This window comes from Actinia tenebrosa, unplaced genomic scaffold (assembly GCF_029948245.1).
Source record: "Actinia tenebrosa isolate PJP-AT-01 unplaced genomic scaffold, QUT_ActTen_1.0 PGA_scaffold4__44_contigs__length_22323623, whole genome shotgun sequence".
Lineage (NCBI taxonomy): Eukaryota > Metazoa > Cnidaria > Anthozoa > Actiniaria > Actiniidae > Actinia > Actinia tenebrosa.
Genome location: NW_028292581.1, coordinates 18,227,892 through 18,241,451, shown reverse-complemented (window position 1 = coordinate 18,241,451; position 13,560 = coordinate 18,227,892). Strand labels below are relative to the sequence as shown.

General features: G+C 37.5%; 3 protein-coding genes across 3 annotated transcripts; 2 read left to right on the top strand and 1 right to left on the bottom strand.

The window, feature by feature from the left end:
* Positions 1-5: 5 nt before the first annotated feature.
* LOC116301733 (hypoxanthine-guanine phosphoribosyltransferase) lies at positions 6-7,029 on the top strand. Its single transcript, XM_031710843.2, has 11 exons — positions 6-127; positions 1,952-2,058; positions 2,251-2,387; positions 3,113-3,162; positions 3,244-3,309; positions 3,634-3,651; positions 4,362-4,444; positions 4,997-5,043; positions 5,297-5,343; positions 5,515-5,544; positions 6,871-7,029. Exons 1-11 carry the CDS (start codon positions 104-106, stop codon positions 6,922-6,924), a joined length of 663 nt encoding a protein of 220 aa, XP_031566703.1. The 5' UTR covers positions 6-103; the 3' UTR covers positions 6,925-7,029.
* A 1,136-nt stretch (positions 7,030-8,165) lies between these two features.
* LOC148907383 (uncharacterized) lies at positions 8,166-11,244 on the top strand. The gene is made up of 2 exons (XM_089036852.1): positions 8,166-8,495; positions 8,906-11,244. Exons 1-2 carry the CDS (start codon positions 8,166-8,168, stop codon positions 10,211-10,213), a joined length of 1,638 nt encoding a protein of 545 aa, XP_088892978.1. The 3' UTR covers positions 10,214-11,244.
* LOC148907382 (uncharacterized) lies at positions 11,192-13,272 on the bottom strand. The gene is made up of 2 exons (XM_089036943.1): positions 12,809-13,272; positions 11,192-12,485 (listed from the first exon to the last, which is right to left on the bottom strand). Exons 1-2 carry the CDS (start codon positions 13,021-13,023, stop codon positions 12,068-12,070), a joined length of 633 nt encoding a protein of 210 aa, XP_088893069.1. The 5' UTR covers positions 13,024-13,272; the 3' UTR covers positions 11,192-12,067.
* Between the last annotated feature and the right edge of the window lie 288 nt (positions 13,273-13,560).

The following is a 13,560-nucleotide window of genomic DNA, read 5'->3' as shown; positions in this document are numbered from 1 at the left end:
GTGTTCAGGCACATGGTTCGAAAGTGCGAGAATCGATCAAATTCTTATACTTGGAAGTTGAAATTGAAGAATTAAGTCAAGGTTCAGCAATTATACAGAAAATATGGCTGGAAATAAATTCATAACGGTAGGAACTACATTTTAACGTGATAAACGTTTTTCACGTTCATAACTAAGCAATATTGTGCCGAACTAGCTTGATTTTGAGTTCGGTTGGCTATTTGTTTTGCAAAACCTTGACGGCATGATAAGCTTAAGTTTACATATGTTATTATTACTTATTTTTGCATTATTACTTGTCATTTTTCAAAGAAAATTGTAATTATTTAAAATTAATGTAAATTATTTTAGCAATCCAGGATTTTAACGCTTATATATACGGGTAGTATCGTGGTGTGCAGGTATTGTCAGGGGAATTCTATTCAAATTCAAAAATTCATTATCCTAGCAGTCGTGTCACGATAACATACATTATACTATAATAAATACTTTTGTGCATTCAAAAATCGGAAAGATCCAGAAAATTCATTCGTGGCTGAGTGGTTAGGGATAAGATAGGCATTGGAATGGCATTTGATTCCAAGGGTGAGAGGTTGGAATCTTCCCTGCTAGCAGAGCCTATTTTCCTTTTGTTTTGGTTGAGAGAGAATAACAGACTCTGCCGATGTAGGGCGTTATTTCTGTCGTGCATGTGTGGTGTAACTTAGACATGCTGTCATGATTTTGACAGCTGCTCTTGTCAAACAATGTTTGGCCCCACGGCGTGTTAGATTTTCTCATGCGCACTACATGAAATCAGTTAAAAACCGGTTTTAAAACCAGTTTTGTTCGTCCACAATCGTGGACAGCGGTGTATCAAAGGAAACGCTCTACATCAGCAGTCTCCTTCCTCCCCGCCTGAAAGAAGGGAGAGAAAGAGAAGAGAGACTCTGCTAGCAGGGAAGTTGGAATCTTGCCTGTCATTGAATTTTTTTTCTAAGTGCAAAAGAACCAAATCCTTGAAAAATTCCCTCATATGTTCGGAAACCTATGACGCACTAGCATTGCATTGCTACCCTTATAGACCCTGTAACAAGGCCTGGATATATCTGGGGGGAGGGGGGTGGGAGTGGTCGGGGGGTTGGGGATCTTGACTCTTCTTCAAAAATGCTGCAATATTGAAAAATCCATTTTTTCTTTCTTTCTGAGAGCTAGCGAGCAATGGTCATCTGCATAGTTGAACTTTACAAATTGAAAAGCCAATAACAATTTGTAAGATAAATGTTCAACTGAATGGGCTGATTTAAGTCATGATTAGAGCTTAGCAAACACACAGATCGGCCTGTTACTCAGCATGTTTTACGTTTCAATTGGCAACAGTTTTGTTTCATGTTTTATACCACAAGCCCAAAATATATTGTAGATCATATGTAACAAATGATGTCAACACAGAAAAAAATTATGCTGCAAAAATATGCAGAAAAAGTTTGAGAAAATTACATATTGTTGTGGCCTTTCACTGATTGCATTCTCATTGCGCTTCCTGCATTTTGGGCTTGACATGCAACTAAACCTTCACCAACCTTTTTTGAAATAGTTCATAAGATAATCATTATATATTTAGTGGAACTTTAAACTTGAATAATATAGAGTTTTGAGCACTTTGGTCGAGCAACCAGTGATTCTGAGACGATAATCATTGCTTGAGCAGTGATTATGAGGTTTCACAAAGTTTGCCAAAGCAGAATTGATACAAAAAGCGTTTTTTTATCTTGAATTTCATCTTTTCTCTGATATTGAAGTCTAAAAATTATTATACTAAATCAATTATTCACCTCATCAGGCTAAATGATTGTTGTGAATATTTACCTTGCAGCTCAAAGAATCATGGCTCGGTAAATATTCACTGATAACCACTTCGCCTTCAAGTCGGAGAATAATTGTTAAATATTGATTATTATTTTTGATATAGGTACCTGATGAGTACCAAGGGTACTCACTGGATATGTTCAGCATCCCAAAGCACTACCAAGATGATCTAAAGCATGTTATGCTCCCAAGAGGCATACTACTTGACAGGTAGGAAATAGCAATATTTTACTAGTTAACGATGAGGTATATTAACTTAAAAAAGATTTTAATATCACTTTACAATGAAATGCCAATTGAAATGCCAATTAGCCAAGCCCAGCACACATACTAACATGCTGCAATAATGTTTTGTAGTCTTGCTGTTTTCCATTCATGAATGAACTATGGTTTATCTCATAGAACCGAGCGCCTTGCTAGAGACATATCACGAGACATGCAGCCAGGTGGGGCGCTGGTTGGACTTTGTGTCCTTAAGGGTGGTTATCAGTTCTTTGCCGACTTAATGGAGTACATTCGCACCTTGAATGCTAATTCAGGTAACAATTGATATTTAGCATATCTACTATGCAGATACTTCAATAAATGGATTTTTTAAAAATTATCCTTGTTTTACAAAGGTAGCACTTGATAGCCAGCACTAGGGTAACAAACCTGTAGGCCTTATTTCATAGTGAAATTACAATTTAGAAGTAATTTCTTGTAGAGAAGGGACTAGAGAACCTGTAGAAAAACCCTTTAAGCTAGCACAGGAAACAACCAACAAACAGCTTATAGTGGTTAGTCTGGGGATGGAATCCAAGACCATGCTAGTCCAGCTGGGCAGTGAATGCAGCGCATAAAGCATGATTGGACAAAATGACTGGCCCTAAGCTTAAAAAAGCAAAGCAAATATGGCAGCAAAGTGAAATTGTTTTTATTCTTCTTTTCCATATTTTTGCTTCTTGTTGGCATGCATATTATATTTTAGTCAAACGAAAAAGTTGGGTTACGCAGTAGCCTGGGAATAAGGGCCGGCAGCAAAACAGTTCAATGCACTGTGATTAGCTAAAACAAAATTTACTGCTTCACAATAACAGTGCTTCCTTTATTAATGAAAGCAAAGCATTCAAGTTTAAGCCATTCAGAAGCAGGAAACCAAAAGCCAAGATGTAATCTACATAACACAAAACGTACAGAAAGCTAAGATGTTATCAACAACTTTAGGAAACTAAACACAGTGATTGACTGGATCCAACTTGATTCTCAAATATTTTGTTCACAGAAACTTCAGTTCCTCTTTCAGTGGACTTTATTCGTCTTAAAAGTTATGAGGTGAGCTTTTTCCATTGTGCATAACTATACTGGATAATAAGTATTATGTGAGTTTTATTTACTCTTTGATTTGATATCCAGGATGAGTCTTCCTCTGGAGAAGTTAAAATCTTGGGCAGCGATAACTTAGCATCTTTGAAAGGAAAGGTTAGTTGAAAAAAGAATACCATAGAAAAAGTTTTGATTTAGTTAAATGCCATTGTGTTCTTTGATCACAGACTCATTTATATGGGGTTAGCATCATTTCAGTTTATAAGTATTCACGATTAATATCAACAGTGAAATAAAGAATGCACAATTTTAGCAAGTTATACATACACTTTGATACCTAACCCTGTCCAAAAAAATTTTGAAACTGCATGGATTACTTGAAACAAAAGATTATTGAAAACAAAAATATAATGGTAAAATAATATTCTATTATGTCAAAGCATTAGTTTTCAAATCTTTTTATTATTATTATTATTTCAGAATGTTCTTGTTGTTGAGGTAAGCCTTGGCTCTAAAAAGCTATCTAAAAAATTGATATTTTTCTGGTGGGAGGGGGATACTTGCATATATTTGCTATATGGGTATGTGTCGCTGGATAGGGTTTGGTTTTTGGCCTTGCTGTGTTACACAGGGTATACATAAACAAAATCGTTTTAAACAGGATCTCTAATATTGAAGCAAGATCGTATATTTCATGTTTTTGTGTGTCTTGGATAGGGTACTATTTTATACAAAACGTACTTAATGGCAACAAAACACCTCATTCTTCGGTCCTGATAAAGATATCAGATCCCTGATGGTTTTGTTATTGAACTCCTATAACACTGGGTGAAGTGTATGAGGTATACAATTACTTGTATGTCTTAAATAGGGTATGGGTTTTTTTCTCTGAAGTGTCCTAAATAGGGTTAGGGTTTTATACCTCTGACTGCACACCTATCCAAAATGGGGTCAAGTATTCCCCCCCCCCCCCACCCCCCATAAATTTGTACATTAGGAAACAGCATTTTATAAAGTCTTCTAAAATACTGCTTCTCAATGCTGTGGCACATGGGCACAGTCTTCGAAACCACTATATATGTCATGGTGTAAATTGGTGAGCGTTGCATGACGAAACTAATAGCTGCTGTGTAGGAGACTAGGTGTAAATAGAGGTACCAATAGCTGGGGAGCTCCAATAAATCTCTATTACTTTCTCTTTCATTTAGGATATCATTGATACTGGAGCAACGATGGTGAAACTATTAAACACACTTAAAAAGTATGAACCTGCCGTAATAAAGGTTGTCAGGTAAATCTTGATTATGTTGATTTTACCTGTATAATATATTTTCAACATTAAGTGAGAATAGCAAAAGGAAATAACTATCCAAGTACCCACCATTTTTTCTAGGGTTCATAGTCCATTTGTGATGACAGAGTGCACTGCCTAGCACCCCTATATAGAGGATTTTCACTCACACAAGAAGGCAGCCATATTGGCGTACCAAACAACAGAAAATTTCTGCACAATTTTTGCATAAAACTAATAGAGTTAAATTTTAAAGAATAAAAAAAGTTTATTTGGTACACCAACATGGCTGCTGTGTCTTCACATGAAAATACTCTACATGTATGGCCTTGGGTTCTCTAGTTTCGGCCAGTCGTTTGCTGTTCCTAATAATAAAAACAACAATAATGATATTTTTATTGGGTAACTAATAAAGGTAAACTTTTTTCCAATTAGGCCAATAAACTCATAAATAACTTTAAAAAACTGTGAAAATAAATAAATAAATAAAACAGTAATACATAGTATTACTTTATTTTTCAAATAACATGACTTTCCTTTCTTCATCTACAGTTTATTTGTCAAAAGAACATCCCGCAGCTGTGGCTATCGACCTGACTGTAAGTGCATCCTGTAAATATATCCTGATAAAAGAATTCTCTTTAGCTGGATGCTATGCTGTTCCATCCATCCATCTTCAAATTATTTGTTTAATCAAAGTGTTTCCATAACATTTGTGCCATTATTAGTTCATGGAGACGCCTTGACTGACGTCCAGTCACATCTACTTCTAACCTACATCTAACTACAAAACTCCAATTTCGTTTTTGTTTTCTCGTACAAATAAAGCTAAAAAAATGTAATATTTTTCAGATACTGGGTTTGAAATACCAGATGAATTTATTCTGGGCTACGCATTGGTAAGACCTTTTTCCTCTGTGACTTTCCTGTTTTTCTGTTGTTTGGGTGGATTTTTTAGTTAGTTTATTTTATTTTTTATCTTTGTTTGTGCTTTTTGTTTCACTTTTTGTTTCTCTATTGTTTGTTTGTACTTTTCTCTTATAACTCTATAATTGTTTTTATTCTCACAGGATTATAATGAGTACTTCCGTGACTTAAACGTAAGTATGCTTTCAAATGCTTTCGAATTTGAGTCAAGTTTTTCATTGTTTTCCACCAAAGTCTTTGAAAGCAAATTGCCCCATTTCAGACCACGTGACATTCCCATGAGAATTGTTCTTTTGTGATGAACATGTTAAAATATTTACACATGAAAGAATCAACTCCCAAAAGTGGCATCACATGGTCTGAAATGTGCACAGCAGACAGTGAAGTTAAATGGTCTGTACCATAACTTCTAGAATGTGCACGGGGCTTAGCCTCAAATACAGGGCTTATCTAAGTCAGGGAATGGCTAACTCACAGATCAAACCCTGAAACAAGCCGCTGGGCTGATCTAATCCAGGGGACGGCTAACTCACAGATCAAACCCTAAACAACCTCTGGGCTGATCTAAGTCAGGGCACGGCTAACTCACAGATCAAACCCTAAACAACCTCTGGGCTGATCTAAGTCAAGGCATGGCTAACTCACAGATCGAACCCTGAAACAACCTCTGGGCTGATCTGCATGGCACGGTTAATTCACAGATCAAACCCTGAAACAACCTCTGGGCTGATCTGCAGGGCACGGTTAACCCACAGATCAAACCCTGAAACAACCTCTGGGCTGATCTAATCCAGGGCCCATATCAGTTGTTCAAAGCCCGATTAGTGCTAATCCTGGGTTAACGCTTTGAGCAACCCGGCCCAGGGCATGGCTAACTCACAGATAAAACCCTGAAACAACCTCTGGGCTGTTCTAAGTCAAGGCATGGCTAACTCACAGATCGAACCCTGAAACAACCTCTGAGCTGATCTAAGTCAGGGCATGGCTAACTCACAGATCAAACCCTGAAACAACCTCTGGGCTGATCCAAGTCAGGGCACGGCTAACACACAGATTGAACCCTGAAACGACCTCTGGGCTGATCTAAGTCAGGGCATGGCTAACTCACAGATCAAACCCTGAAACAACCTCTGGGCTGATCCAAGTCAGGGCACGGCTAACTCACAGATTGAACCCTGAAACAACCTCTGGGCTGATCTGCAGGGCACAGTTAACTCACAGATCAAACCTGAAACAACCTCTGGTCTGATCTAATCCAGGGCCCAGTCGTTCAAAGCCCGATTAGTGCTAATCCTGTGTTAACGCTTTGAACAACCCGGCCCAGGGCATGGCTAACTCACAGATAAAACCCTGAAACAACCTCTGGTCTGATCTAAGTCAGGGCACGGCTAACGCACAGATCGAACCCTGAAACAACCTCTGGGCTGATCTAAGTCAGGGATCTAGGTGGAATTCAATTTGAATTTAATGTACTGATATTTATTTATTTTTTCGCACAGCATGTTTGCGTTATCAACGATAATGGGAAGAAGAAATACGCAATCCAGAAATAACAACCATGTCATTCATTTCTTGTTCTCCAGTGACAAATCTTCGTAAAGTGTAAATTCTGATTAAAAATAAAAGATGGGTATAGCCCGCCTTAAAAACCATAAAAAGCAACATTCCTCGTTAAAAAAGACAGCTGGCTAAGTCGGTCAACCGTCAAACACCATCAATGTGTACGTGGTGCATGTTTAGTAGATGATAGGATTGGCTAAATGAGGTTGAGTTGAAAGACTTCATATTTTTTAAATATTTCCAGAGTTTATTAGAAAATCCCAAAGGCGGATACATGATTTGATAGGGGGGGAATGGATAATTTTTTTAAAAAGTTTTTTTTAGTCTTTTTTTGCAGTGCGAAGGAAAAGTTTTTTTTATCATAGTTCCGTTCGGTTTTCGTAACTCCGAAAACACTCAAGACGCAAAGTTCTAATTTGATTTGAAAAGTAGCTATCAGAACTAAAGAAGATTATTTTAAGGGTAGTACAAAGTGAAGGTTTTTTTCGTCCATTGGTTTCTTCAATGGGAAGAAAAAGCTAGCACATAAACAAATGCAAACGTTGGGGGTGGGGGGTGGGGGTCATTAGAAATTTAGTCTGCATACAGCTAGTCTCCTTAGCAGCCGTTCTTATTGTCGAGCAAAACTCCCTTAGTGGAGAAGCAAGGACCAACTCTAAGAACCACAGGGTTTAGATAAAAATGAATAGTGAAAATAAAATCGGAAAAATTAAATAATTTTTTTTAAATTCGAGGTCAATATAATGTCCTCCGTAACACGAAAGAGTAAAAAATCGATAAAAATGCACTAGAACAAATTTTTTTTCGCGCGCGCCTTTGTTTATTCTTAGAAAAATATGGTATGCTTTGAGGTCATATAGCCGGCGAAACAAGACCAAATACTTGGTAGGTCTTCACATCGTAGCGCGAAAAAATACCATATTTTTTTCTCTTCCTGGCGAGTTAAAGGACAACTGACCCCAAAAATTGCCGTTTTTCATATAAAACTACAACGTACATAGATCACATAAATTCAACTTTGAACTCTGATACAGCTTCTATGTCGCCGAAAAGAAATAATCAATTCGCGAAAAATAGCAATAGAAGAGCGCCATATTTGAGCCCGCAATAAATTACCGCATTAATGCCGTGACGTCACAACGTGAAGCTTGCATTCCAAACTTGTTGAGTTTGTATATTTCGAGTGCTAGTCGATCTTTTAATAGTCTAAGTTAGAGTAAGTTTCTTAATCCAGATGGTCCATTGTTGTGTGCCAAAATGCACCAACCATTCTTCCAAAACTGAGTCTGTTAGCTACCACAAAATTCCTAACAAAATAGCTCTTCAGAAGGCATGGATAGCGCGGATAAAGAGAGAGAACCTGCCGCCTTTGAAGAACTGCTACGTTTGCAGCGATCACTTCGAGGATTCATGCTTTGAAGTGGATCTGATGGAGCAGTTAACCGGGATAAAAAGGAAGAGGAGATTAAAGAGCGATGCTGTTCCGTCAGTATTCAATTTTTGCAAGCCAGCTAAAAGAAGAGCTACATCAGAGAACCGGCTCAAACGCAAACAAAACGAAGAGGTGAGATAACATGTCATTTATACATAACATAGTTTACATTGTTTTTCGAAATAATCACTCATGAAAAAGACTTATTAATGCATACCGAAGCGAGTCATCAATCATTAGCTATTTATGCTTTCATAGATGAAATGTTGCTTAAAATCATAAGTATAGCTAGTAATATTTGATCGATACTTGAAATTTTCAAAATGGTTATTTGCACGTGTTTAGTTTACATTTGATATCTATTCGTAAACCATAACAATGTTGCCGTAATATTCCAAATTTGCTTGGATAAATGACCACGGAAGAATAATTTATAGCATTGTTGGTTAATATGTTTTTTTTGTATTATTTAAGGTAAAGTAGGCCTCGAAGAATGGTTTATAGTATTGTTGAAAACATTGTTTATTTTTGTATTTTCAAAGAATGTGGAGCAGCTATGTGCCACAATAAATCCCTCGTGTGAAGATCCACCAAGTATGGAAACACCAGAGTTCTCTCCTGAACCACTTTGTAAGGAGATTGGTGTTCAGTGTTGCCTTGGTTGTAGATATGTTGTAACATCCACTGTATCAACTCAGACAGAGCCTGGATACTATAAAGATGCCGACACAACAACAGTTTACAATCCCTCCCCTTCACCAAACATCAGTAGAGATGAAATACTCAGTGTGAGCTTCCACGACCACAGCTACAGTACTAGCTATCACCCCTCACCAGTAAAGTCAATGCCAACAGTGTCTCCACAAAAGTCAGAAAAGTCTTTGTTTTCAGAGGAAGAGGGACTCCCACTAAGTGACGATGATCATGGTTTCATTGTTTCATCGCAAGAGACAGTTTCAACAGCGGACAGTGAATTAGAGCCAGAAAACAAAGACTGCAATAAAACTCTTGAAAACCATATCAAAGAACCTAAATATTTGGTATTTAACTCTTGTTTGCAGCAGTTATTCAAGTTTTGTAGAAGCTGTGGAGCACCTGTCGCTGATGTCAACTTTGTATGTCAAGGCAGCCTACTTATTGTGACAACTATATGTATGAAACATCATGCTTTGACATGGTACTCACAGCCAATGTTAAATCGCTTAGCTATTGGGAACTTGTTGATTTCCTCATCAATATTATTTACTGGTAATACTTTTACCAGACTTCAAAACTTTGCATCCTGTCTTGGCCTAAAATTTCTGAGTGAGAGGGTCTTTTACAGACATCAGGAACGTTACCTATTTCCTGTTGTTAATGATGCTTGGAAGAGAGAGGAGGCTGCTGTAATTGAAGAGCTGTCAAATAAGGACATAGTAAATCTCAATGGTGATGGCCGAAGTGACAGTCCTGGCCATAGTGCTAAATATGGCACATATACTATGATGGAGACAAGCACAGGGAAAATTGCCACCTTCAGCATTGTTCAAGTCTCTGAAGTAACCAGCTCCAATGCTATGGAGAAAGAGGGGTTTCTAAGGTGTTTGAACACTTTAGAAGACACGGTCAGTATAAAATGTATCACAACTGACAGACACACATCCATCACCAGCACTATGGCAAAAGATTTTAGCCACATCAAACACCAGTATGATGTGTGGCATCTTTCCAAGTCAATTGTAAAAAAGCTGAACAAGAAAGCAAAATTGAAGAAAAACCAAGAGCTGGCACCCTGGATACAATCCATTTCAAACCATCTTTGGTGGTGTGCTGCTACATGTAATGGGGATGTACAACTTTTGAGAGAGTAGTGGAAATCTGTTGTTCACCATTGCGTGAACAAGCATTCCTGGAAGGATGCAGAGGTATTCAAAAAGTGTGCCCATCCTCCCCTAACCCGCAGACAAGTGCGCACCACACACTGGATCAAGCCGGGGTCACCAGCTCATGTGGCCCTAGAAGAGGTTGTCCTTCAACCAAAGTTACTTAATGACTTGGCAAGATTGACCGACTTTTGTCACACAGGAGGGCTTGAAGTTTATCATTCGATGATGCTGAAGTATTGCTCAAAAAGAGAGCACTTCTCTTACAAGGGAATGGTTGCTCGTACTCAACTTGCTGCCATTGACAACAATTTCAATACAGCTAGAATTCAAGCAATTGTTCAAAAAGGCCCAAGGAGTGGAGAAGCTCGTTATCGCAAGTGCTTCCCTAAGATGCACAAGCGCTGGGTTGTTAAGCCAGTCTTACAAAGAAAAAGCTATGCTTTCCTCCCTGAGCTACAACTGAAAGTACTTGAAATTTGTGAGGGTGGCATGGAGGCTGCAGGGGTTGACCCAATTGAAGAGGTTGAATTACCAAGAAACATTGCTAGTGTTCCTGCCCCAGACAAACAGGAATTGATTGAACGACACCGGTCAAGATTTTCTAGGTAATTAATTTAAATGGAATGTAGTAGAGACTAAAAACACTAAAATGTGTAGTGTTAAGTGATGCTAATTCTAACCATTTCCTATTTTTAATTAACACTATTTAGTAGAAAATAATGCAAAGCATCATTGGCACTCTTTTAGTGATTGTACTCTAGTGAATAGCTGTTTTGAAAGAACTGTCAAGTAAGCCTGTCGTCCCAATCCCCCTCATCTTTGAACAGTTGTGTTCATTACTGGTAATAATTACAATGCTTCTACAAATGGGAAGGTACATGACAGACCCAAGTAAAACTGCTATAAACAAAATATGTAATTAATGTGAAGGGGACCTGATTAAAGTGGTAGATAAGTTTGCAGTTTTTAGATGTTCAGATGAAAATTTTATTAAAATATCATTACCACTTAGGAAACGATTGACTTTTAAATGAAATCTTAAAAGAGGTCTTTTCTTTAACTATCTACGCTCCATTATATATGGGGTCTCTCCCAGTATGAATGTAGTATAGAAAAAATTCCAGCTGAATAGTGACTTTCGCTTTCACTCATGGGAATCAAGATGTTCATTCATTTGCTCTCAGTGAATTAATCAGCACATGATTACTGAGCTGCAAAGGGCCTATTTGCCTGGAAAAAAAATATATGAGCCATAAATGGCTGACAAGCCTGGATGCCAAGATTTCCTAGTGCCAATTTGTCTGACAATGAGACTAGTCAGTACCGAGATTCTAAGATGGGGTGGGATTCTATCACCAAGAGAATATTTTTTTCATTTAGCACAATTTTTGAATCCATTATAGCATGCTACTTCAAGGCAAATTCTTTATAAACAATACTGACTAGCCTTGTTTTCAGACAAATTGGTGCCCAGGAAATATTGGTTATCCATGTCTAGTATAACTGCAAAATTTGCTTGGTTAGCTCATGATTTTGTCCACTAGTGCTTTGTACACTAGGTTCTCTATTCAGCTGGATATTTTGTCTAGGTGTAGTTGTTTTTAAATAATAAAATATGCAAAACCTAGAAAACATTTATATAAACAACTTTCTATATGTACTTCATCTAAAAATAAATTCATGACTAATCTTATACATTTTGGTCTCAGCCTTTCCATGTTTTCCTTTTCAATTTATCAATTCAGAAATCCTGATAGAAAAAAATCCACTCTGTGTATATGAAATGAAGTAAGGAATAAATAAAATGCATATAATAACTCCATGTAACTTTAGGCCAAGCTAATCATCTGCATAGTGAAAACCTTCAAATTCAAAGTCCTCCTCTAGTCCAGGGGGAGGGAAGTGTGCTCTGATGCACATGACAGCACAAGAGGGCAGAACAACCCGAACTTCCTTTCCAAGAACTCCCCAGCACCATCTTGCTAGTTGCCTATATGCAATGTGTCTGTACTGCTTGTGCTCTGGGCCTTCATACGCATTACTGTACTGCTGTTTGTACTGAGCCCATGCGGTTCGAAGAACATACTTATTGGCACAAACAGGTAAGAATCCAGGATGTTGAGTAATGCATGGTGGTGGTTCATCAGCATCTCCATCTTCAACAACAGACTGGCATGTTGCAACCACTTTTTCGATTTCTTGGCAACAAATGCATTCAGATATTGAATCCATAATTTGGCAGCTACCACAGGTACACCTATTTAACAGAAATAAAACAATTCTTAGTATCTTTGAACATTATCAACGATTGTCCCAAGTGAGAATATACATACACAACTTGTGACACAACTATATCCCTGTATCTATATCCTGCAGTATATAACTTATTGACTATCAAGCGATGTTTTTAAACATGTTTTTAATTAAAATTGTGAAAGTTGGTATTGCTTTTGGTCGCAAACTGGATTCATGCATACCAATATCTAAAGAACATATTGCAAGAACACGAGTGGCAAGATACGATTTTATATAAAATGGGTATGTAGTTCAGTTTTGTGATAAGACAGAAGTACGACTTACCAATCTGAATTTGTAAGTCGATTGTTCTCTTGTTCATCGTCTTCAATAATGTCACTGTCAGATCCTTCTCTGAACTCTTCATCTGAGGAGATTTCTATTTCTGGTTCAAACTGATATGGCCGTAAACCAAATTCGTCGTCCATTCCGAAAAATTCTTGAGCGAAATCGTCTCCCGAGCTGTCCGAGCCTTCGGAAGAAGAATTAGATTCTGACATGCCTTTAATTTGATGACCAAGTTGTATTTTTTCGCAAAATATTGAGTAAAACGTATAAGAAACTGAGGAAGAAGTCAGGCAAACAACTGGAAGCTTGAACTCTTGTGACGTTGTGACGTCATTACGCTATTTTTCTGAGCCCGCGATAAAAGCGCAAGATGGCGGCCACCAGAGCGATATATGCGATGTTTTCAAAAAATTGTTTTAGAAAAATGGATGCTCTATCCCCTTTAAAAACTGGATTTTTGGACTTCTCAAATGATGTAGTTCCTCTTAAAAATGGGTCATTTTGGAGGGTCAGTTGTCCTTTAATAGCAAAAATCTACTAGGAATATATACACCTACTTGCAAGAACGTTGACATACGAAAATAGAACATTAGTAATTTAGTGAGAAAGGAATTCATTAAAAGACAAAAGAAAAAGTTCAGCTTCAGTGATCTTCTTTTGTTTTTTAATATAATTCCTATCCCACTAAATCACTAATGTTCTATTTTCGTATGTCAATGTTCTTGCAAGTTGGTGTATCTTGCAAGAAA

What these genes read in the sequence shown, in the direction of transcription:
- LOC148907383 (XM_089036852.1), top strand. Translation starts at nt 8,166, where the DNA reads ATGGTCCATTGTTGTGTGCCAAAATGCACCAACCATTCTTCCAAAACT. An exon ending in AACGCAAACAAAACGAAGAG is followed by an intron (nt 8,496 to 8,905) that starts GTGAGATAACAT and finishes GTATTTTCAAAG; the next exon opens with AATGTGGAGCAGCTATGTGC.
- LOC148907382 (XM_089036943.1), bottom strand. Translation starts at nt 13,023, where the DNA reads ATGTCAGAATCTAATTCTTCTTCCGAAGGCTCGGACAGCTCGGGAGAC. An exon ending in CGACTTACAAATTCAGATTG is followed by an intron (nt 12,486 to 12,808) that starts GTAAGTCGTACT and finishes TCTGTTAAATAG; the next exon opens with GTGTACCTGTGGTAGCTGCC.
- LOC116301733 (XM_031710843.2), top strand. Translation starts at nt 104, where the DNA reads ATGGCTGGAAATAAATTCATAACG. An exon ending in TTCGTCTTAAAAGTTATGAG is followed by an intron (nt 3,163 to 3,243) that starts GTGAGCTTTTTC and finishes TTTGATATCCAG; the next exon opens with GATGAGTCTTCCTCTGGAGA. An exon ending in GCCGTAATAAAGGTTGTCAG is followed by an intron (nt 4,445 to 4,996) that starts GTAAATCTTGAT and finishes CTTCATCTACAG; the next exon opens with TTTATTTGTCAAAAGAACAT.